Source organism: Schistocerca serialis, chromosome 1 (assembly GCF_023864345.2).
Source record: "Schistocerca serialis cubense isolate TAMUIC-IGC-003099 chromosome 1, iqSchSeri2.2, whole genome shotgun sequence".
Classification (NCBI taxonomy): Eukaryota; Metazoa; Arthropoda; class Insecta; order Orthoptera; family Acrididae; genus Schistocerca; species Schistocerca serialis.
In genome coordinates, this window is record NC_064638.1 from 261,859,234 (window position 1) to 261,884,614 (window position 25,381).

General features: G+C 42.5%; 1 protein-coding gene across 1 annotated transcript in view; it reads right to left on the minus strand.

Annotated features, from left to right (window-relative positions):
• Positions 1-25,381, minus strand: part of LOC126467365 (putative carbonic anhydrase 3) — a 506,280-nt gene that overhangs the window by 184,751 nt on the left and 296,148 nt on the right. The window contains exon 2 of the mRNA XM_050096456.1: positions 5,908-5,937. Coding sequence (XP_049952413.1) covers positions 5,908-5,937 — 30 coding nt within the window. The remainder of the gene's footprint in view (positions 1-5,907; positions 5,938-25,381) is intronic.

A 25,381-nucleotide genomic window follows, 5' to 3' on the forward strand; every position in this document is an offset into this window, starting at 1 on the left:
TTCAGACGACACCGTGGATATTAGAATGGGTGTGACAGGACTTCGTGCGACGATGCCATGCCTGCATTGACTCTGGAGGACGCCATTGCGAACCACGGTTGTAAATAAAGCAGCTTGTGAAACATGTGCAGGTAAATCTAAGATTTTCGGTCTCTCTGAGATCAAGTTATGTGCGCCGTTACTAGTTCATCAACAGCGGAAATTATCTGAGGGTATTGGGGGTATTCAGTGAGAAGTCTGTAAGTCATGACCAGGTTTCGAAAGTTGTGGCCCCTTAATCTGAATGCCGCACAAAGCTAAGGCGGAATTTAAACCAGTTTTCACTTATACCTTTCTACTCGGTAGTTTCCGCACTGCGGTCCTTTACCTCAGATTGATCCATTTACCCTTATCCATCATCCCTGAAAGTGTGTAACATTATTACGGAACCATCATGTATGGAATACTGTCACACTAACACCCGTTCATCCGTTTACACCATCGGAATGTACGAGAATGTTCAAGTATCTGTGTCACTAAAGAGCTTAGAAAGTTTCGGTATTCCGTCACAACAGATTTAGTGTAATAGTCTTTCTCATCAAGAGAAGCAAATGGACTTCACTAATCGACATCATCATATGCATCAGGGTTAGGCCGGTTCCGTGGTGAGCTCATATTGCTCCTAATACATTTTCCTTGAGCGTCTCTGACTTCATCGACCTACTGCTTTGTATTGTCTAGCTTTTTTGTTTTGTTTACTTTGGCAGGCCAGAGCTGTGCTGTGTCCGGCGTTGGACACGGTGCACGGCTATATATAAAGAGGGCACCACATATCAGGCCAGTCTCCAGAGTGGCGACTCAGAGATGGAGCACATGACAGGCACCACATTATGCTTCCGCCATAAGCCATACCCATCGACCATAGCTATTCTCTGACGACACAGGGGGAGCCGATAACCACTTCATCATCGAACGTTAAGTACAAATGGCGAAAAGTGAACTGCCCTGTGTAGCGTTTTGATCCTTTTAGACGTTTTGTGTTCAGAAAAGGTACGAAAATGAATAATTCAGACAGTTTTTTGAGAGCAGAGTCACCAGAGATGACGGATCATCAGATAATGAGATTATATACGTCAACCTGTGAATGAAAGTTGATACTATAACTTTAATACTGGAAGCTATTGCTAGTGAATGGCCCAGTATGCATAGTGTTAAAGAGCTGAGATTATATACGTCAACCTGTGAATGAAAGTTGATACTATAACTTTAATACTGGAAGCTATTGCTAGTGAATGGCCCAGTATGCATAGTGTTAAAGAGCAGAGAATGACATTTAAGAATAGTGTCCGGGTAATGGAAAGTATGTTGAAAAGTCGAGTAAATTACTTTGAAAACAAGCTGAAATCAGAGATAGAAAATTCAAACGAAAGTATAAGATTTAATGGCGAATTTATGGACAATATCGGTAGCATAGATCGCTAGTTGGGAGCAGAATTTCCGAACTGAAAGAAAAGCTTGAAAGTAATCTCAAAAATAGTACTGATGTAGATGTGAGTGAATTAGAAACCCTGGAACCACGTGGAGTTGAATAAATAAACAGTAGCGACGGCGGAGGCTAATGTAGCACAAAAAATAAACTGTATGAAGATGAAGTTGTTAAATCTGGCGCAAGGAGGAGTAGTAAACTGTGTTCCTATGATACCTTTCATTAGCAATCTAGGAATGAAAAATTTCAATATTGGTGGTAAATACTATCCTATAGTTTTCGACATGGTTGTAAAGATAGGTTACTAAATCGGACTACGATGAAGATAAAATTAGATTTGTGAAACATTTGTTAGACGGTAAAGCTTTATCTTGGGGAATCGGAATATTTGCAATTTTATAAGCTAAGAGGATTCTGAAGAGTGATTTCTGCACAGGTACTTGGTAGAAGCAAAGCAATGTAGGATCTAAGAACAGTTTTTCAATAGTTCACCATGCAGACAAGTTAGACAAAGCATGAGAGTGTCCTGCATAGAAAAATTGAAAAGTTAAGGTACATTAATAACTATTTCTATATAAAAGAGAAGGCTACCTTATAATATTCAATGGGATTTAATTAATCCACCAAATGAAGACAAAGATAACTTTCTAGAATACATAAAAGGATGGATAGTGCTACATGTTTTAAGAATGGCAGGCACAACTGGCAAAGGGAAATGTGCGTGACAGCAGGATTCAAGAGGAATAAAGAAAACTACAACAAGCAGCATAGGACATGGCACGGGAAGCATGGAAGAGAGATTTGAAGAATCAGAAGAACCAGATTCAAAGAAACAGGGGGGAAAACAGTAGGTTCAATGAACAAAGGCAGCAAGGAGATAGAAACAGAGCATCAAATACAAGAAACCAGTAGGTATCCCACTAGAGGTCCACATTGGGGTGAATAAGGTCGAGATTGGAACATGGGCCAAACAAGGCCAGGCAGCAGGTAAAAATCAGCCAGGACCTGTGGTGATGTTATTTATGGATAAACGTTTGGGAAAGGAGTAATTTTAGCAAGATTTTTATATTAAGCAAAGGAAAAAGCAAAACACGCGGGAAGTAATAAGCTCATGGTAGATGATACTGTTAGTGTCTTTAAGTGGGCAGAATGTAGTGTGTATATCAGTCTGGATGTGGCACCATTGAAAGGAAGTGATGAGGATAAATGTTTGCAGCAGACAGATAATGTGAATGAATGTGAGAAAGTAAATGAGGATGTGAGTGATGCGCAATTTTGAGGAGGTCAGAATTCCATGGTTTCAGAACTAAAAAATATTACTTACGATAATTTTTCTGATTTTTGTGTTGATGATTTTATTTATTTAACAATGAAGTGAATGTTAATCAAGTTGGTAGTGATTCAGACAATGATTTAGCCGTCTTTTTGATAATGTAGAAAGTGTCAATGAAGCTGAAGTATTTCTAGTCATAAAATCAGATGCAACAGTTGGGAAAAAAGAAGATGATACAGTGAAACCAAGCGAGGTTAAGCCCAAGCATAAGTGATTTAATAGAAAAGGGGAGAGTATATACAGCACATAAGCTTGGTGATGAAAATTTAAAGATATGGTGACTTAGATGTAGTAATTAATAAATTGAAGCAAGAACATGAAACTATACATGGGAACAGCTGGTTTAATAAACATAGAAATATGTAGAAAAATTGCAGAAAAATTTGCAAGGCAACGGAAGACAGAATATTTCTAGCATAATTACTTATAACAAACTTCTTTGGGATGATTTGGAAATAGAGCCTCTTGTGGTGTAAAGTAATGCAGCTATCAAGTAATCAGTTGATAACAAAAATAATTTTGAAGAAATTAAGATGAATCTGTTAGAGGAAGAGAAACTTGAGGAGAGAATTAGTACAAGAATACAACCAGTGATTAACGTAATACTAGGTGATTTTGAAGCAGAGGTTTTACTGGATACATGGAGTCAGGTTTGTGATGTGTCAAAAATGTTTTTAGATCATATAAGAGCACACACTCAGTTAGTTGGGATGCCAGTTACTTGGGTGAAGATGCACAGGACAACAAGTAAGTTAAGCAAGCCAGTAAGAAGGCAGGTATTCCTAACATCGGAATAGATGATGTTGGCTTTAGTCAACCGTGTTTAGTAATCCTAAATCCGAGTCCGAATTTTATGTTAGGTATGGAAAAGATGACAAAAGTAATTGCCATGATTAACTGCAGCAGGCAACTGTTTGAATTTAAAGTACATGATAACAGCTTTACAGCTTACTAGGAAAAGAAATTGTGGCTTCAGTCCAACAGTCATTAGTCTGCTGTCAACTATAGGCTGTGGAACTGGCATGAATTATAACCAAACGGCAGTTTGTGCAGTTAATGATAGAATTAAAGTGATTGAGGGAATAAATGAAGCACAGAAGGAGCGACTATCTGAATTGTTAGAAAGGCTCCAGAGAAGGTCCGCAGTTTTGAAGATAAATAAGAAATGAGTGGGTAATGAAGTGCTTGAGAGTATAAAAATTATGACTGCCAGTTCTTAATTATTTTTGTATGTTTTAGTTTTATTAAGTGATACTGATTTGCAGCATTTGGGAAAGTTTACTAAATATTTTTTTTGGGGGGGGGGTACCTTTTTTGTTTTCATAATTTTAGAGGTGGTTATTATTCGTTTATTCTGAAGTTATGTAAAAGGTGCTGTTTAATAGGAACTGAAAGAAAAATATGGTTTCTTTGTGATGACAGATGAGATATGGGAGATCGTATTTAGTCACCCAGGTAGACATGGCTATATTAATGATTATATTGTGTTTGTTAGGAAGTGCTCATTTATGTTACAGCATATATCTTTATTGGGGTCGGGATATAAAGTGGATAAATTAGATACGTCAGCATTTTCATCATTGTTGAGATCAAATGCTGGACTAAGGCATTCAACTGAGCATTCAATTTCATGAATTTAATTTTTTTACAATATCTGTATAGTTTTCTATATGTTGTATTACAATAGTTCAACTGAACTTGGTAGTTTGTTTTTGACGTTATGCTGAAATGACTAAAATGGATGAACGTGATGAGTCAGTGAGCAGCAGACTCGACGCTAATTTGGAATCATTTATGTGTCCAGAAAACTCAAGCTACCCTGAACGAGAGCACTGGAGGAATCGGAGGAGGTTCAGCTCTGGTGCTGTGCAGCAAGGAAACAGAATACAGTATGGTGTGACAGTACAGTCAAGAACTCAAGAACATGTTAAGTGAGATCAGTGAGAGTGGTTCCACGAAAAATCTAAAGCGAATAGTGAATTTTTGTTATGGTTGGAATATGTGCTCCTCTGAAGAATCTTTCGCTATCACTGCTTAAACCAGAAATTTTTTTGAAAAAAAATTGTTTGAGACGGAATCTCTGTTTTTATAATAGATCCATGAATGCAGATACATGGAAAATAAAATTTTTTTGGTATTCTCAAGAATTCATCCATGTTTTTAGTTAAAACTGCGGTTAGGTATTATTTTAATTTATAAGAGTTATTAAATGTTTGATTTTTTGAACTGCAAGCCCAAGGAATGCCACAGAGATTATTGACATGGAGTTACCACTAACCAACTAGACAGATACGTTTCATGAACACTATGTAAGTAGTTATTCAGTGAAAACCTACTATCATTTTTTACTTTGTAGGTTTTTAGTTCAGTGTTTTCAGAATGTTATTAGCATTATTACTAAGTTAGTATGATAATGTCATTTGGTTTTCTCTCTGAACACGACCCATAATTTTATTTTATCTGTTGCTTCATCAATACTTACATTATGAGCAGCAGCCATCTGTTTAAAACTTTTGCTGCTCATTTTATTCATATGAAAATTTTGGGGGTATTGTGACAGTAGACGTCACAGCCTACGTAATATATAATAATATACTTCAGCATATCGTCAGAGGTGTATTTGACATGGTGTACTGTGTAGTGAACACACACATTGGTAGTTGGTGGGTGTGGCGTCAGGCAAGGGATGCAGGCAATGTATAACGTTGTACCTATGTGCTGAATAAATGTACACAGAGTAAGTGGAACTTTTGTTTCAGCCAGTCACAACTATTATTCGAACATTTAACAGTGCTTATATTTTTAAAACTGTACCAGAACATCATAATGGGATCTCCCAAGTGTAGCTTGAACGTTTAGCGTAAGCCAATTGACCACTGTCTATGAATTTTTATAGTGTTATTCACCTATAATAAGTGGGTGTTGTCTATATCCATCCATCCCAGACTCTTGTTCTCGTTTACTATTCTTAAGTTTTACGTCGCAGACGTGTTAGGTATCTGAGGTCGTTGAAGTGATTGATGATAACTGATGTTTTATGCTTCTAGACAATGACACTAAATCATCCAGTTTCATAGTAAACGAAACAAAAGAACAGTGTTTTACTTACCATCTAAGCCTTTGTATCCCCAGTTAGCACCTGCAACAACAAAAAAAAAATAATTTTATCAGAGGCAGTAAAATATGAATATAGTGTGTACGAGACAATACACTTAAATACATAAATGATGTGACGCCAAAATATCCTCTCTTTTATTTTCTACATAGCTTACACTAACAATGAGGCACAACTGATTAAGCTGATATTTTGATCAAAGATAACTGACAGTAAATGGTAGAGTTATATATACTCAAAGGAAAATTGTTTATAAAAGCTGCAATTTCGATAAATTAAAATGAATGCCCCGACGAGCTATGGGCGCAACGTGAAATATTTGAAAAGTACCAGTTTAGTAATAACTTTGCTACCCACCAATGTTCTGGCACATAGTTTTTCATGTTTGTATATTTGCCAAGGCGCCACTTTGCCATGTACAGTTTCTTCTCGTGTTGAATAGAAGTTGAGCACACAGACCCAAACTGAGTCGATTTCCTGGTATTCATATGGCAGTATAATCTCCAAACGTCTCTTCGCTTTGTATAGCTAACATACGGGAAACAATAGGATTTAATTTCAAAGCATTTGTGTGGAGAGTTCTACATCTTTTCACTACAGGCAATTCATTTCTTTGCTACATATAGTAAACGAAAATGGCAGTAGACACTCTGCCCAGTATTCGATAAAATTTGAGTTTAACAGAGGGGTCTAAGTTATCATGGGTGTTATTACTTTGTCTATTTTATGCATTGAAATCAGTTTATTGAGAGTGTATAGAAAATTAAGTTTGCGTAGCGAGTAAGATGACAGTTCTTCATTGCGCCACGATGTTATGTTAGTACTATAATTTGATATTCTAGCATCTTCAGGAAGATCACCACAGTCTTCAGGATGTATTATGTTAAAATACGGCTTGAGACTACGTTATGTGAGAACTGCGATGTGTATAATGCAAATTATGCGCACAGCTTTATCACCGATACCCGGAAAAATAATACCGTGTTGTCTTCTTTGTTTTGAATACTCCTTATCCACAACCTCTTTTTGCTAGCATAAATCATACTGAAATGTTAGAATAATTGTTCGCTGTGAGAAAACTGAGACCATACATGAAGGCGCTAAACAACTGAAGTACCACAGCACTGTTATTGCCAGCCTTTGAAGGCAAATTCCATCACATCAAAAATTTCGGTCGCGTTATTGGTTTCTTATTTACATCACTACAGTATTGTGTAATACAAATGGCTGGTTTAACGCCAAAGTGACACAAGGCAATGTTTGTGGCACCAAGCTGGAGGGGCACCAGAGGCACGTATGTGCAAGATTCGAAATCAGTGCACATCACAATGAGCACCAAAAACCGATACCAGTGAACGTCATGTCGGTTGTGTGAGAAAATGCCCTCGAACCAGCCTTGTGCACACAACAAACAATCGTGTGGATGACAACCACTCGTGTACTGAAACTGCGGTTTCATGAACTACAATTCGAACTATCTCTATACCGATACGATGGTTACTAGAGGCGAAATTATCCGCAGGTACGCTCCACACATTGGGGATGGTGCAGTCCAAAGACATCCACGGGCCAGTGTCTGGACAACTGCGGGCCATGGTTTGGCCAGTCCTGGTCTACAGATCCTACCTATGATACCATACAGAAAGGAATAGAATACACAGGCACAAACAAATTTTACAATATACGTACGGGAATGTATTACAGACAGCATTAGTTTTCATGTCCTCAATAAATTATCTCTTCTTAGTAAATACTAAAAAAAGGAGCAGTTCTTAAACAAAAATAGTTGTAATAAACGTGTAAATGGCAAGCATATTCCCATACAAGTTGCTTACTCTTACAACACGGTACATTTTTGACATGTAGCAGCTTTGATTCAACTGGCTCTTTCAGTATTACATTTAGCGTTCATTTGGTCTGCGGGCGACGCAATTATTGGCTCCCTGGAAAAGTGCCAAATTTCGTTTCCAAAAGAGTCAGGATCGTCAGTTAGTTCTGTTATTTTTGTGGTATTTATCACTTCTTTCCTCAGTAGTAATGTTTATTATTCTGAAAATGGTGAGCTGCACCATAATTCGCAGTCTATGATATACCGAAAGTCTACTATAACTGGCTGGGTAAGAAACTTTGTAGCTCGAAGGAAGGGAGCGGCTTATCACCTCCAATGCGTCCATGCCTAGTGAAGGATTGTGGCGTTCACACCAATCTTCGAGTTGATGACAGCTTCACCTTTTGTGATGTGTGGGGTGACGCAGCTACCTGAACTGAACAACAGCCACCTGTGATCCAGTTGTTGTCGCCTCGTCCAGAAGTGATTAGCCATCCGCTGAAAACGACCTCAATTATTTGTTGGACATGTCCCAATCTCTGTTTTCTCGTCAAAATTTTACCGCCTACAGCTTATTACAATGGAGGTATTTCTACGATGTTCTAACACACATACCACTATCCAGCCCCTTCTTCTAGTTAGTTTTCCACATATCCTTTCCTCGTCACTACTGACGAGAACCTTCTCAATTCGTATTTTATCAGGTTTTAAGCTCCCGCTATAACACCACATCCTATACGCTTCGATAGCCTTGTTTTCCGGTTTCCCACAGCACTTGATTAACTTTCGTGCTCTGCTGTGCTCCAAACGTACATTCTTAGAAATTTATTTTCAAATTAAGGCTAATGTTTCATAACAGAAGATTTATTTTGACAATGAACGCTCTGCTTCTTGAGCTAGTACGCTCTTTAGTTCCTTTATGCTTATCCGTCATGCGTTACTATCATTCCTTCTACGAGGGGAGTTCAATTTGTAATGCAACACATTTTTTCTGAAACTAGGTTGATTTTATTCAGGATTGCAGTACACCATATTATTCCCCATTCTTTTGGCTACAGCACCCTATTTTTCAACATACTCTCCGTTCCATGCGACGACTTTCCGCCACCTCACTGGGAGGGCCCGTATGTCCGCTTGGTACTCTCTAATGATCGACGTCGGATCCAACGTCTTGCAGCATCAATAACTTTCCGATCATCCACGTACTGCTTCCCGCGGAGTGCACCCTCTATTGGGACAAACGGATGGAAGTCGGGAGATGCGAGATCTGGGCTGTAGGGTGTATGAGGAAGAGCAGTCCAATGAAGTTTTGTGAGGTCTTATGGTGAGCACAGACCTGTACGAGGCCTTGCGTTGCATTTTTGTGCAGTCGAACACGCTGATGTCGTTTCTTCAAGTTCCTAGGGGTAGCACAGTACACTTCAGAGTTGATTGTTGCATAGTGAGAAGGGAAATCAAACAGAATAACCCCTTCAGAGTTCCAGAGAATCATTACCATCACTTTACTGGATGAAGATGCAGCTTTGAACTTTTTCTCCGGAGGTGAGGTGGTCTGGTGCCACTCTGTGGATTGTTTCTGGTTTAAAGTGATGAACGCATGTTCCGTTGCTGTGACGATTTACTTTACTTTACTTTACATGTGGCAAGGGCCTTATCGACTATGCGCCTGCTCTATGAGCCTCTTCCACTTCTGTCTGTCAAATGCGCTGTTTGTCCAGTTGCTGTTGCTGTTCATCCCAGTTGTGTCCTCCCGAATGTTATCCCGCCATCTGATTCTGGGTCTCCTTCTTCCTCGCGTTCCATCTATTGTTCTGCTGAAAGCCATTCTAGGTAGTCTATTCTCTGTCATTCTTGCTATATGGCCTGCCCAATTCAACCATCTCCTCTTGAGCACTTCGACGTTGTTACGGTGTTTGTACAGCTCTCTTGATTCTTCATTTCTTTTTATTCTCCATTCCATGTTATCTTCGTCGTATACAGGTCCAAAAATTTTCCTTAGGACTTTTCTTTCGAATAGTAACAGTTTTTCTTCATCTTTCTTTTTAAATATTGATGTTTCACATCCATATAACATCACAGGTATAATGGTCGATTGATATAAGCGAATTTTGAAGTTACTGCTAAGTGATCTTTTTCTTAGAATTTTGATGAAACTAAAAAGTGTCTTGTTTGCTGTTGATAAATGGGCATCTATTTCTATATCTGTCAGGATACTCAACGCCGGCCTCGGAAACAGGACAGGATTTACTGGAACAAAAACTGGCAAAGATGCTGTGACGATGTTCGACAAAAATTTTCACTCTCAGCTTCGTAAAGTGCAAGCAATTTCGCAGCGATGGTGCTTCGTTACTCTTTATGGTGTTCTGTTAGGTGTCGAGGAAACCAGCGGGCACACACCTCTGAGTACCCCATCTGGTGGACGAGTGTGTGAGCACTACCAACAGAGACGTCATTTTGAGCACGGAAGGTTTTGATTGTAATCTGTTGATCACCTCTAATGGGAGTCTCTGCTCTGCACAGTGCAACATTGCACGAGTCAGAGCTGTGTGCGGTCGAACGGCACGTGGAAAGTCGGACAGGTCTGCGCTACCTTGTTGCGATGATGACAAACGCCCCGTCCATAGACTCACCGTACTTTTGTTCACTGTGAGATCTCCGTAGACATTCTGCAAGCGACTATGAATATCTGCGATGCTTTGGTTTTTCGCCAAAAGAAACTCAATGACCGCTCTCTGTTTGGAGGGCATCTCCGTTACAACTCTTTTGAAGGCTACATATATTGCCCCCACCTATCGGAACATCATGGAACATTACACGATATCCCACAATAAATTCCGAATATTTTCAACCGAAATTGGCCAAGAAAAAAATGTTTTGCCTTACTTACTGAATGCTCCTCGAACCGGTACGTGGTCCACAACTCTGATTTTTAGTTTGTCGCTAATCTCATTTCAGTTCTAGTCCTGCTCAGTAAGACCATGCCACTGGTTGAAACATCCTCTCCCCGTTGCATCCCCTACTTTCACACACACACACACACACACACACACACACACACACACACTACACCAGTGGCTGCGGAGTAGTAACAGCCATGTAGGCAACCAACCTAACGTGGCAGTTATGCGGGCTAGCTCCTCCGACTGAATTAGCAGAAGACGCACCAATTAAAAAAACGACTTCGAAGTGTTGTTCATATACACTCTCTTGCTGCCCAATGCAATTTAAAATTATGTAAAAATTTGGCTGCAATATCTTGACAACATAATTTATACTCGCTTATGTGATAATTTTCTTTTGTAGCGGTAGCTGACGAAATGTTCCATCCCGATGGTTGCGTTGAAATTCCGTGACGTTACATTGAGTGCCACTCTCATCATCTTCGCCAGAAGACGCCGAACTTCGACGCAGCCACCCGAATGGTGGGAGAGAAGATTTCGTCATCCATATACGCCGGGAAGTGTACATTCATGTATACATAACTGTTAACCGCTATTCTGGACGTAACTCTTCCTAATTAAGTTATCCGTGTTCTAAATTTTCATTCTATTTCGGCCTCAACCTTATTTCTACTTTCACAGAAAAGTATTACGCCATGAATGTTGTATTAATGGTGTTACACTTAATTTTTTCACCTGAAGTTTTTCTTATGTACTTGACGAAGATGCTCCTACATACGAAGTAAGTCTACAAAGTAACGAGACCGACACAGTCACAGAGTAAGTACGCACGTGCCAAGGATGAACGACCAATGGCTGTGAAGTGTGAAGCCTTCTCAGTCGATTGCGGCATCACTGGTGTTTGTTTTACCGTAGAGATGATAATTGTAATAACAGAACAATGAACTGTCGTGAAGTTTTACATGAGAGCTGGAAAAACCACTGCTGACACCCATCTTTTACTAATGAAGTTTATGGCGAAGACTGCTTATCTCGCACACGACGTTTTGAGCGTTTCAAGCCTTTCCTCGATGGCCGAGAAGACGTTGAAGTTGACGCAAGTCCGGGATGCATTTGAACATCAAAAACGGATGAACATGTCGAAAAAGTAGGTAATCTGATTCGACCTGACCGTCGGTTGAGGGTTCGATCGATTACTGAAACTGCAGGAATTGAAAAAAAAAAAAAAAACACGTAAGGGAAATTTTATAAAATCAATTTAGCACGGGACAAGAGTGCGCGAAACTGGTAGCGGAAACTTTCACGATCGAATAAAAAACCATTAAAATTATCCTAATTTCTTGGAAAGAGTGAAAACATGTGACGAATCATGGTTTTTCACTTATGATCCAGAAACTAAGAGTCAATCCATGTACTGGAAGGGCCCAACTTCGCCGAAAGTGAAAAAGTTCGAATGAGCAAAACAAGACTGGAAGCGATGACGATTTTTTTACGGTATTCACGGAATTGTGAATCTGTACTGGGTTCCTGAAAGTCGAACTATTAATCAACACTACTACCTTGAGGTTCTTTCTCAATTCCGTTAGAAAATAAGGAAAAAGCGATCCGAACTGTGTAAGAACAAGTCTTCTGCATCAGGACAGCACACCAGCTCATACCGCAGTGTCTGTTAAGATGTTTCTAGCGGAGTACAGCATACCTGTTAAAAAACCTACCACCTTATTCGCGCCACCTAGCAGAATGTGACTTGTATCCATTCCCGAAGGTCAAATCTGCATTAAAAGGAATAAGATTTAAGTCCGTCGAAGCAGTGAAAGGTAAAGCGGCACGCATAATGAAGAAGGTTTAATAAGAAATTCCCGAAAAAAATATATTGAAAACTGGGATTCATCTGATTTTCTTGGGGTAAATTGAAAGCACTACGCTACGCTATTACTCTCATGAGCGACCAGTCTAGAGATACGTGCTGTGTTGGAGGGCTAGAGCAGCCGTCTCATTACGTTAAAAAAGAACTTCTCAGCTTGTTACGTGACAGCGGAGTTAATCAGACCTCGTACTGGCCGTCTAGTGAGAGATGGGCAAGACGTGCGACACCAGCGTGTTTCATTGCTGCCATGTCGTGGCGCACTCCGTCTCCCAAGTTCGTGGATACCTTTGGCTTTCCACTTGTCTCTGTGGCAACGGTGTACCATTAGAATATGTTACACTGTCACCTCGTTGTTCGCACATCGCCGGTATGACTCGGCAACGATGAAACTTGCCCACTGAGAAGGGGAGTGCCTTACACACAGCCAAGCGATTCGGCTCGTATTTGGCAGGTCGCCTGTGTATAACTTAAAACGAAAGACTAATATATTTTGGCTCAACGCTTCCTCGTTTTTGGGAAAACTGCTCCAAAAGTTCACGTCACGAATCTTGTTAAGATTGATAAGTTCGGTAGATAATGGAACACTTAGCACTTTTCATCATAATATATAGGGTCCGCAAACGCATATTTTCCTGAAAATCGAGGGAAGAATTTTTTCGTCTGTCTCTTAACGTACCCGTTATGTAAACTCTGTGCAATGAAAGCGCCACTGGCGTAGTGACCATGGCTTTTGGCTGGGAAGCAGAGAACCTGTGTTCGATTTCCAAGTGCAAACTTTTCGTTTCGAAACTGGGAAGAATAGGACGGTTAATATATGACGTCTGCACTTGTTGTTTGGAGACCTTAATACCACATTTGTACGTGTACTATGATTGATATGACAATAGTATTACGGTACGTACGCATGCATATTTTTGATGCACGTTAATAATACTATAATTCTACTCTTCTGAAAAAGGCACTAGGTGCCTTTTTTCTTCAGCCGGCTGCTGATTTTTTCAACACAGGCAAGTAAATCAATAAGGAATAGTAGCAAGGTAGGTAAATAAATTACTCATACGACTTGGATTAGTAAAGAATTAAAATTTTAGGCCTCTCTACACGAAAACAATACCGAGCAAGAGTGCTTCGAAGACCAGCATTCGACGCACTTTATCGCTTAAGGGAGAAAAATGAACCCTTGTCGCAATTGGTAGTATACATAAAATAACGCATTCGTAATGGTGCAGTATTCTATTTCAGCGTTTTGACAAATGTTGCCTGAAATTCTCTTGTGTTTACTACGAACAAATGATTCATGTGGTCCTTGGGTATAGAAGAGATCAATCGTTTAATCGACTTGTTAAAAAGTGTTTAAGTCACTTGCTGCAAATCCAGTAAACTGAAGTTCACAAAACATATCTTGAGAACATTTTAAAACCATTCCTTGCTGATAATAAGTTTTGTCTGATATTGGTTTCCTGGAATGGACAAACTAATACTGTTATGCATGATAACACATTTATAGATGGCGAGGACTGACTGCTCTGCACGGTAGAACTAATATCGCTAAACTGCACATCGGTGTGCCGGCAGTGTGATGTTTATTTTTATCGACAAGTTAAAAACTTTATTTCGAGGCATCAGAATTGTAATCTGCTATTGGAAATCCAGCGCGGATTTCGGAACCGCGCGGATTCACAGAACAACTCATGATCAACTTTCAGCATCAATTTTTCAGGCTGTGTTATCGTATGGGTGGTTTGCAACAAAATTAATTCCCGAAAAATAAATATTTTTAAATGTAAACCAATTCCGTTTTCCGTTTAATCTTCCAAAGCATCGACGTAATAGCGCGAAGATTGTATTCATCAGATGTTCTTGGTGCCGCGAGCATATTTGTTCGAATGTTTGTATGACAAGTACATCTACATAATTACTCTGCAAGTCACAATTAAGTTTCAGAATACAATTCAGTTGTCTTTTGCACAGACATTTTTATGTCCTTTACTGGTTTCGACAAATTAAATTATCAACTTAAGAAGCTTAGTGCTTGTTTAGCAGATGAAATACATTCTTCATAGAAATAAAATACCATTTTACGTCCAAAAATGTCAAGATGACAAGTACATAGATGTAATTCGTTTACTGTAAATTGTCAGTCTGTCAATCTGAGTTTACAATAATCACATAAAATACGTATACTATTCGACACATCACGGCATTATGCTTCTGTGAAGAAAATAATAACGTCTGCTAAACCAGTACTAAGTTTCTGAAGACGACAAATTATTTTGTTCAAACAAGTAAAGCGAAATGAAAATATCTGTGCAACCCTCTCCGCTCGATATTGTGTCCCACCTGCCGTAATTTGCGTGGAATCCACTTTCTCTGCTTTTGCCTCCACGTTCCATCACCTTGGTCACTCCTGTCTCCTTTTCAGCGATAATAATTCCATATCGTTAACAGCAAGCCATCACATCTACCTGCAAAAACATTTTCCGCATTCACTTTCTGTGCTTGTCCCTCTCTAAACAGGCATGTGACTGTATCTGGTTACCTGACCAGTTATTTCCCGCTACGGTCGGGATTACGGCTCGATTTGCCGAGTAATACCTGGGCTGATCAACAAAGACTGAAACTGATTTCCTTCTCTGATCTTTATTACTCCATCTCATTGTTTACATTGTCTTTTTCAAAGTGCTCCCCCTCTTACTTTAATGCACTTTTTATAGCATCGATGCCAGTCCTACACATGATGCATACCATTCTTCGTCATGTTCTTGAGAATCGCTCAGTTTTCTTGAACACTGCTTCAGTTCTCCCAAATCAAATGCCATGAAGCTTTGCCTTTAGTGATGGGAATAAAAAGAATCGCAGGGTGTAAGATCGGAGCTACACTCCTGGAAATGGAAAAACGAACACATTGACACCGGTGTGTCAGACCCACCATACTTGCTCCGGACACTGCGAGAGGGCTGTACAAGCAATGATCACACGCACGGCACAGCGGACACACCAGGAACCGCGGTGTTGGCCGTCGAATGGCGCTAGCTGCGCAGCATTTGTGCACCGCCGCCGTCAGTGTCAGCCAGTTTGCCGTGGCATACGGAGCTCCATCACAGTCTTTAACACTGGTAGCATGCCGCGACAGCGTGGACGTGAACCGTATGTGGTGCAGTTGACGGACTTTGAGCAAGGGCGTATAGTGGGCATGCGGGAGGCCGGGTGGACGTACCGCCGAATTGCTCAACACGTGGGGCGTGAGGTCTCCACAGTACATCGATGTTGTCGCCAGTGGTCGGCGGAAGGTGCACGTGCCCGTCGACCTGGGACCGGACCGCAGCGACGCACGGATGCACGCCAAGACCGTAGGATCCTACGCAGTGCCGTAGGGGACCGCACCGCCACTTCCCAGCAAATTAGGGACACTGTTGCTCCTGGGGTATCGGCGAGGTCCATTCGCAACCGTCTCCATGAAGCTGGGCTACGGTCCCGCACACCGTTAGGCCGTCTTCCGCTCACGCCCCAACATCGTGCAGCCCGCCTCCAGTGGTGTCGCGACAGGCGTGAATGGAGGGACGAATGGAGACGTGTCGTCTTCAGCGATGAGAGTCGCTTCTGCTTTGGTGCCAATGATGGTCGTATGCATGTTTGGCGCCGTGCAGGTGAGCGCCACAATCAGGACTGCATACGACCGAGGCACACAGGGCCAACACCCGGCATCATGGTGTGGGGAGCGATCTCCTACACTGGCCGTACACCACTGGTGATCGTCGAGGGGACACTGAATAGTGCACGGTACATCCAAACCGTCATCGAACCCATCGTTCTACCATTCCTAGACCGTCAAGGGAACTTGCTGTTCCAACAGGACAATGCACGTCCGCATGTATCCCGTGCCACCCAACGTGCTCTAGAAGGTGTAAGTCAACTACCCTGGCCAGCAAGATCTCCGGATCTGTCCCCCATTGAGCATGTTTGGGACTGGATGAAGCGTCGTCTCACGCGGTCTGCACGTCCAGCACGAACGCTGGTCCAACTGAGGCGCCAGGTGGAAATGGCATGGCAAGCCGTTCCACAGGACTACATCCAGCATCTCTACGATCGTCTCCATGGGAGAATAGCAGCCTGCATTGCTGCGAAAGGTGGATATACACTGTACTAGTGCCGACATTGTGCATGCTCTGTTGCCTGTGTCTATGTGCCTGTGGTTCTGTCAGTGTGATCATGTGATGTATCTGACCCCAGGAATGTGTCAATAAAGTTTCCCCTTCCTGGGACAATGAATTCACGGTGTTCTTATTTCAGTTTCCAGGAGTGTATAATGTGGATGCGGAACACAATTTTGAATTAAGCCAGAAGCTGTATTACTTGATCTGTGACATGACGCCCACACGGTCATGACGAAGCCGCCACCTACTCCGAGAAAGTTCTGGTCGTTTTCTTGCATTGTGTTTCCTCAGATTAGCCAATACTGACGTGTGGTATGCTACTGTAATAGTGGTTTGAGGGAGAACCACGTGCTGGTAAATCATTCAATGTCAGTCAAAAAACGTGATTAATTGATTACCATTACTTTCCCCGCAAACGGAACAACTTTCGCCATTTTTGATGTTGGATAACCTGGCGATTTCCACACTGTGCTGGCTCGTTTTCCTTCAGGTTCATGATGATGCAGCCAAGACTCATCGCTGGTGATAATCGATTCCAGAAACGCCTCCCCTCCACCAGCAAAGAGACGCAGCGCCTCACGGCTTGTCTCCAACCGCACAGCCCTTTGTTCGCGTGTCAACACACGTGGCACCCAACTGGCACAAACACAGATCCTGTCGGATGATCATCCACAGTCTTAAAGACACTGCCATATGAAATTCTCAACACATCACCGAGTTTACGTAATGTTATCCGCCGGTCCTCACAGCGCAAGCCGAAACACCGAGCTCGCCTTGCTTACCACAGACAAGTTGGCCTTCTTTGAAGACCCTGAGCTATATAAACACTGTTGCACGAGGTAGTCCATCTTTACCGTACGCTTGTTACAGCTTTCCGTAAGTTTCAGTGGCTGTATGGAATAAATAAACACAGAAACTTATTGCGTCATACTGCTCCTCTCGTGTGACCTCCATCGTCTGGTAAGCGAAGCGCAAGGAACGTCTATACAATAGAGCATTACTACCAAAATACCGATACGAGAGTATTGCCGCCTGTGTACATTATACATAAAAATATTCCAGGTGCGAGTAGGGCTGGCGCATTGAGGGTTCGTATAACCTTAATTATGTATACAGACAGTTCATCCATTCCGGGAATCGAGAATCTGTACTACTTCTACCTGTTATCGACATTGATACTGGCAAGACATCGGTCCCAAGGATTCTGAGACTTTAGAGACTGTTTTAATTTCAATACTACAAATGTGACATAAAGTCATACAGGAGGCAGCTGACGATATTGATAATAATTAGCAGTTTTCCATTCGGGCTGACTGGGCCGCAATGGGAAAAATGAAACAACAGACAAGGAATGACTTTATTGCTCCTATGATGGGTTTCGGAATTTATCCACCATCAGATATCCAGGAGCTATTATTGCACGTAGATATGGCGTTTTAAGTTTTATGTGAAACAAACATTCTAAGACTAGTGCAGCAATCGTTTCTGGATGTCTGATGATGGAAAAAATCCGAAACGCATCACGCGAGCAATAAAGTCATTCCTTACCTGTTGTTCGACTTCTACCATTGCTTCGTCAATGAAGAATTACAGCCGCGTGGGATTAGCCTAGCGGTCTAAGGCTGCAGTCATGGACTGTGCGGCTGGTCCCGGCGGAGGTTCGAGTCCTCCCTCGGGCATGGGTGTATGTGTTTGTCCTTAGGAAAATTTAGGTTCAGTAGTGTGCAAGCTTAGGGCCTGATGACCTTAGTAGTTAAGTCCCATAAGATTTCACACATATTAGAACATTAGAAGAATTACAGATTGTTTCAATTTCAAGTTTGAAGGTCGATAACAAATGAATAAAGAAATATTTTTTTTCCTGCCATATACGAGGGTAATCCCAAAAGTAAGGTCTCCTATTTTTTATAAGTACATAGACCTGTTTATTTCTACAATGGTTTACATCAGTTTACAGATTTAACATTTAGCTTATTTTCGGCATAATCACCATTTCTGACGATGCATTTTTGTAGACGCTGTGGCTGCTTTTGTATGCCCATGTCATATCAGCTCGTCGCCATGCTGTTCAGAAACTTATGAACCTCTTCTTTCACCTCGTCGTCGGAGCTGAATCGCTGGGACCACAATTAACGCTGACATGTACTGTGAGACTCTGAAAAAACTCAAACGGGCAATTCAGGACCGGAAAAGAGGAATGTTGAGCAAGGGCGTGCACATTCTCCACGACAACGCTCGCCCACACATCGCTCGGCAAACCGTTGTTCTCCTGCAACAGTTTCAGTGGAACATAATTACCCACCCACCCACCCTATAGCCCTGACTTCGCGCCCAGCGACTATCACCTGTTCCCTAGGTTAAAAGAACATTTGGCCGGAAAGCGATTCAGCTCCGACAACGATGTGAAAAATGGTTCAAATGGCTCTGAGCACTATGGGACTTAACTTCTGAGGTCATCAGTCCCCTAGAACTTAGAACTACCTAAACCTAACTAACCTAAGGACATCACACACATCCATACCCGATGCAGGATTCGAACCTGAGACCGTTGCGGTCGCGTGGTTCCAGACTTTAGCACCAAGAACCGCTCGGTCACTCCGGCCGGCACGGACGGACGGACAACAAAGTGATTCTATGAGGATTCCGTCTTCACCGAATGATGTACGGAATCCACAAAACCTGCTCTTCTCAAATATTTATGAAACTGATAAACTATCACGGACGGACGTACAAAAAGTGATCCTATAAGCACTCCGTTTTCATCGAAAGGAGCACGGAACCCAAAAAACCTGGTCTTTTCAAATATGTATGGGACCCATTGGAACTACTGACGGCCTTGGGAGAGCCAGTCCTGACAAAACTCTACCATCTGGTGAGCAAGATGTATGAGACAGGTGAAATACCCTCAGACTTCAAGAAGAATATAATAATTCCGATCCCAAAGAAAGCAGGTGTTGACAGATGTGAAAATTACCGAACTATCAGTTTAATAAGTCACAGCGGCAAAATACTAACGCGAATTCTTTACAGACGAATGGAAAAAGTGGTAGAAGCCGACCTCGGCGAAGATCAGTTTGGATTCCGCAGAAATATTGGAACACGTGAAGCAGTACTGTCCCTACGACTTATCTTAGAAAATAGATTAAGGAAAGGCAAACCTACGTTTCTAGCATTTGTAGACTTAGAGAAAGCTTTTGACAATGTTGACTGGAATACTCTCTTTCAAATTCTAAAGGTAGCAGGGGTAAAATAGAGGGAGCGAAAGGCTATTTACAATTTGTACAGAAACCAGATGGCAGTTATAAGAGTCGAGGGGCATGAAAGGGAAGCAGCGGTTGGGAAGGGAGTGAGACAGGGTTGTAGCCTCTCCCCGATGTTATTCAATCTGTATGTTGAGCAACCAGTAAAGCAAACAAAAGAAAAATTCGGAGTAGGTATTAAAGCAACAAAAGTAAAACGAGGATCATGGAATGTAGTCGAATTAAGTCGGGTGATGCTGAGGCAATTAGATTAGGAAATGAGACACTTAAAGTAGTAAAGGAGTTTTGCTATTTGGGGAGTAAAATAACTGATGGTGGTCGAAGTAGAGAGGATATAAAATGTAGACTGGCAATGGCAAGGAAAGCGTTTCTGAAGAAGAGAAATTTGTTAACATCGAGTATAGACTTAAGTGTCAGGAAGTCGTTTCTGAAAGTATTTGTATGGAGTGTAGCCATGTATGGAAGTGAAACATGGACGATAAATAGTTTGGACAAAAAGAAAATAGAACCTTACGAAATGTGGTGCTACAGAAGAATGCTGAAGATTAGATGGGCAGATCACATAACTAATGAGGAGGTATTGAATAGAACTGGGGAGAAGAGGAGTTTGTGGCACAACTTCACAAGAAGAAGGGACCGGTTGGTAGGACATGTTCTGAGGCATCAACGGATCACAAATTTAGCATTGGAGGGCAGCGTGGAGGGTAAAAATCGTAGAGGGAGACCAAGAGATGAATACACTAAGCAGATTCAGAAGGATGTAGGTTGCAGTAAGTACTGAGACATGAAGAGGCTTGCACAGGATAGAGTAGCATGGAGAGCTGCATCAAACCAGTCTCAGGACTGAAGACAACAACAACAACAACAACATGGGACAGATAAACTATCACGGAAACTACAGGAAAAATCAGTCCTAATCTTTGTTGATCTGCCCCCGTACATATTGCAGCGATAATAGCTGCCTAACTAACGCCAGCGGCACACGCAAGGCGTACTCAGAGGGCCAGCGCCTAGCTAGTATGCAACACCGTTGGCCAGAGCAACGCGACCTCTGCCTGGGCTGTTGCAGCAGCAGCCGGCTATCAGTGGATTAAAATACAGCGGTGAGTGCACGTCTGGCATGGTTCCCGCTATACTCTGCACATGCTGGAAGTCGCTACTGCGTACCTACCACTATTCTCTCCCATCTTCTCACCTCGCTACAGTGCACTAGCTTACTGCTGCGACAATGACGCAACGCATAAACATCTTAAAACAGAGTGAAGTCTGTGTTACATCTACATCTACATCTACATGGATACTCTGCAAATCACATTTAAGTGCCTGGTAGAGGGTTCACTGAACCACCTTCACAATTCTCTATTATTCCAATCTCGTATAGTGCGCGGAAAGAATGAACACCTATATGTTTCCGTACGAGCTCTGATTTCCCTCATTTTATCGTGGTGATCGTTTCTCCCTATGTAGGTCGGTGTCAACTGTATTTTCGCATATGGAGGAGAAAGTTGGTGATTGGAATTTCGTGAGAAGATTCCGTCGCAACGAATAACGCCTTTCTTTTAATGATTTCCAACCCAAATCCTGCATCATTTTTGTGACACTCTATCCCATATTTCGCGATAATACAAAACGTGTTGCTCTTCTTCGAACTTTTTCGATGTACTCCGTCAGTCCTATCTGGTAAGGATCCCACACCGCGCAGCAGTATTCTAAAAGAGGACGGACAAGCGTAGTATAGGCAGTCTCCTTAGTAGGTCTGTTACATTTTCTAAGTGTCCTGCCAATAAAACGCAGTCTTTGGTTAGCCTTCCCCACAACATTTTCTGTGTGTTCTTTCCAATATAAGTTGTTCGTAATTGTAATACCTAGGTATTTAGTATTTAGTTGAATTTACGGCTTTTAGATTAGACTGATTTATCGTGTAACCGAAGTTTAAGGAGTTCCTTTCAGCACTCATGTGGATGACCTCACACTTTTCGTTATTTAGGGTCAACTGCCACTTTTCGCACCATTCAGATATCTTTCCTAAATCGTTTTGCAGTTTGTTTTGATCTTCTGATGACTTTATTGGTTCAAATGGCTCTGAGCACTATGGGACACAACTTCTGAGGTCATCAGTCCCCTAGAACTTAGAACTACTTAAACCTAACTAACCTAAGGACATCACACACATCCATGCCCGAGGCAGGATTCGAACCTGCGACCGTAGCGGTCTCGCGGTCCCAGACTGTAGCGCCTAGAACTGCACGGCCACTCCGGCCGGCCGATGACTTTATTAGTGATATAAATATGCTAAAACCTGTATTATTTTATTATCAGTGGTTTTTTCCCCACAATTACAGATTTCGAACTGCGCTCTATACACTTCGAGGTGACGAAAGTCATGTGGTAGCGATTACACGCAACCAGATGGCGATAGTATCGCGTACACTAAGTATATCAAGGCATTGCATTGACGGAGCTGTCATTCGTACTCAGATGATTCATGTGAAAGGGTTTCTGACCTGATTATGGTCTCACGACAGGCATTAATATGTTTTGAAACAGAATGGTAGTTGGAGATGCACATAAGAGACATTCTACTTTGGAAATCGTTAGGGAATTCACATTCTGAGATCCACAGTCTTACGACCGTGCCGAGAACACCAAACTTCAGACACTACTTAACACCACAGACACTATTGACCATTAAAATTGCTACACCACGAAGATGACGTGCTACAGACCCGAAATTTAACCGACAGGAAGAAGTTGCTGTGATATGCAAATGATTAGCTTTTCAGAGCATCCACACAAGGTTGGCGCTGGTGGCGACACCTACAACGTGCTGACATGAGCAAAGTTTCCAACCGATTTCTCATATACAAACAGCAGTTCAACGGCTTTGCCAGGTGAAATGTTGTTGTGATGCCTCGTGTAAGAAGGAGAAATGCGTACCATCACGTTTCCGACTTTGATAAAGGTCGGATTGTAGCCTATCGCGATTGCGGTTCATCGTATCGCCACATTGCTGCTCACGTTGGTCGAGATCCAATGACTATTAGTAGAATATGGAATCGGTGGGTTCAGGAGGGTAATACGGAACGCCGTGCTGGATCCGTACGGCCTCGTATCACTAGCAGTCGAGATGACAGGAATCTTATCCGCACGGCTGTAACGGGTCGTGCAGCCACGTCTCGATCCCCGAGTCAACAGATGGGGACGTTTGCAAGACAACAACCATCAGCACGAACAGTTTTACGACGTTTGCAGCAGCATGGACTATCAGCTCGGAGGCCATGGCTGCTGTTACCCTTGACGCTGCATCACACACAGGAGCGCCTGCGATGGCGTACTCGACGATGAACCTGGGTACACGAATGGCTAAACGTCATTTTTTCGGATGAATCCAGGTTCTGTTCACAGCATCGTGATGGTCGCATCCGTGTTTGGCGACATCGCGGTGAACGCACATGTATTCGTCATCGCCATACTGGCGTATCACTCGGCGTGATGGTATGGGGTGCCATTGGTTACACGTCTCGGTCACCTCTTGTTCGCATTGACGGCATTCTGAACAGTGGACGTTACATTTCAGATGTGTTACGACCCGTGGCTCTACCCTTCATGCCGGCCGAAGTGGTCGTGCGGTTAAAGGCGCTGCAGTCTGGAACCGCAAGACCGCTACGGTCACAGGTTCGAATCCTGCCTCGGGCATGGATGTTTGTGATGTCCATAGGTTAGTTAGGTTTAACTAGTTCTCAGTTCTAGGGGACTAATGACCTCAGCAGTTGAGTCCCATAGTCCTCAGAGCCATTTGAACATCTACCCTTCATTGGATCCCTGCGAAACCCTACATTTCAGCAGGATAATGCACGACCGCATGTTGCAGGTCCTGTACGGGCCTTTCTGGATGTTCGACTGCTGCCCTGGCCAGCACATTTCCAGATCTCTCACCAATTGAAAACGTCTGGTCAATGGTGGCCGCGCAACTGGCTCGTCACAATACGCCAGTCATTACTCTTGATGAACTGTGGTACCGTGTTGAAGCTGCATGGGCAGCTGTACCTGTACAAGCCATCAAAACTCTGTTTGACTCAATGCCCAGGCGTATCAAGGCCGTTATTACGGCCAGAGGTGGTTGTTCTGGGTACTGACTTCTCAGGATCTGTGCATCCAAATTGCGTGAAAATGTAATCACATATCAGTTCTAGTATATTTGTCCAATGAATACCCGTTTATCATCTGCATTTATTATTGGTGTAACAATTGTAATGGCCAGTAGTGTACAACACAAAGGCCAACGGCCTTCTCAGCGTCGTTTGCGTGGAGTTTCAGCGTTAAAAGACAAACAACACTGTGTGAAATAAGCGCAGAAATCAATGTGGGACGTACGACGAACGCACCAGTTAGGGCAGCGGGGCGAAGTTTGGCGTTAATGGGCTATGGCAGCAGACAATGTAAGCTCTGCGAACAGCACGTCATCACCTTCAGCGCCTTCCCTGAGCTGGTGAGAATATGGAATGGACCCTCGACAGCTGGAAAACCGTGCCATGATCAGATGAGTCACGATTTCAGTCACTAAGAGCTGGCGGTAGGGCTCGAGTGTGACGCAGACCCCCACGAAGCTGTGGACCCAAGTTGTCAAAAAGGCCTGTGGATGCTGGTGGTGGCTCCATAATGGTGAGGATTGTGTTTACATGAAATGGATTGGGTTCTCTGGCCCAACTGAACCGATCATGATCGGCTAATGATCGCTTATGATCGGCTACTTGGAGACCATATGCAGCCAGTCGTGGACTTCATGTTCCCAAACAATGGCGGAATTTTCATGGATGATAATGGGACATGTCACCGGGCCACAGTTAAATTGGTTCGAAAAACATTCTGAACAGTTCAGTGACCGATACGGCCGTCCAGATCGTGCGCCATGGATCTCATCGAACATTTACTGGACATAATCGAGAGGTCAGTTCGTGCACAAAATCCTGCACCGGCAACATTTTCGCGATTGTGAACAGCTATAGAGGCAGCGTGGCTCAATATTTTTACACAATATTTCTGCAGGGGGTTTCCAATAACTTGTTGAGTCCATGCCACGGCGAGTTGCTTTACCGCACCGGGCAATGGAGGTCGGACATATTGTTAATAGGTATCCCACGACTTTTGTCACCTCAGTGTATACTGTGACGTAAAGAGCATCGTAGTCGTTACACAGAGGTGCATGAGTGAGATATGTCACTGTACAAACTCCATTACAGTTCACATTAAGTAGTATGACAATATATGTGCCTTTCTGTAACAAAAAATGTGTGTGAAATCTTATGGGACTTAACTGCTAAGGTCATCAGTCCCTAAGCTTACACACTACTTAACCTAAATTATCCTAAGGACAAATACACACACCCATGCCCGAGGGAGGACTCGAATCTCCAGCGGGACCAGCCGCAGAGTCCATGACTGCAGCGCCCAAGACCGCT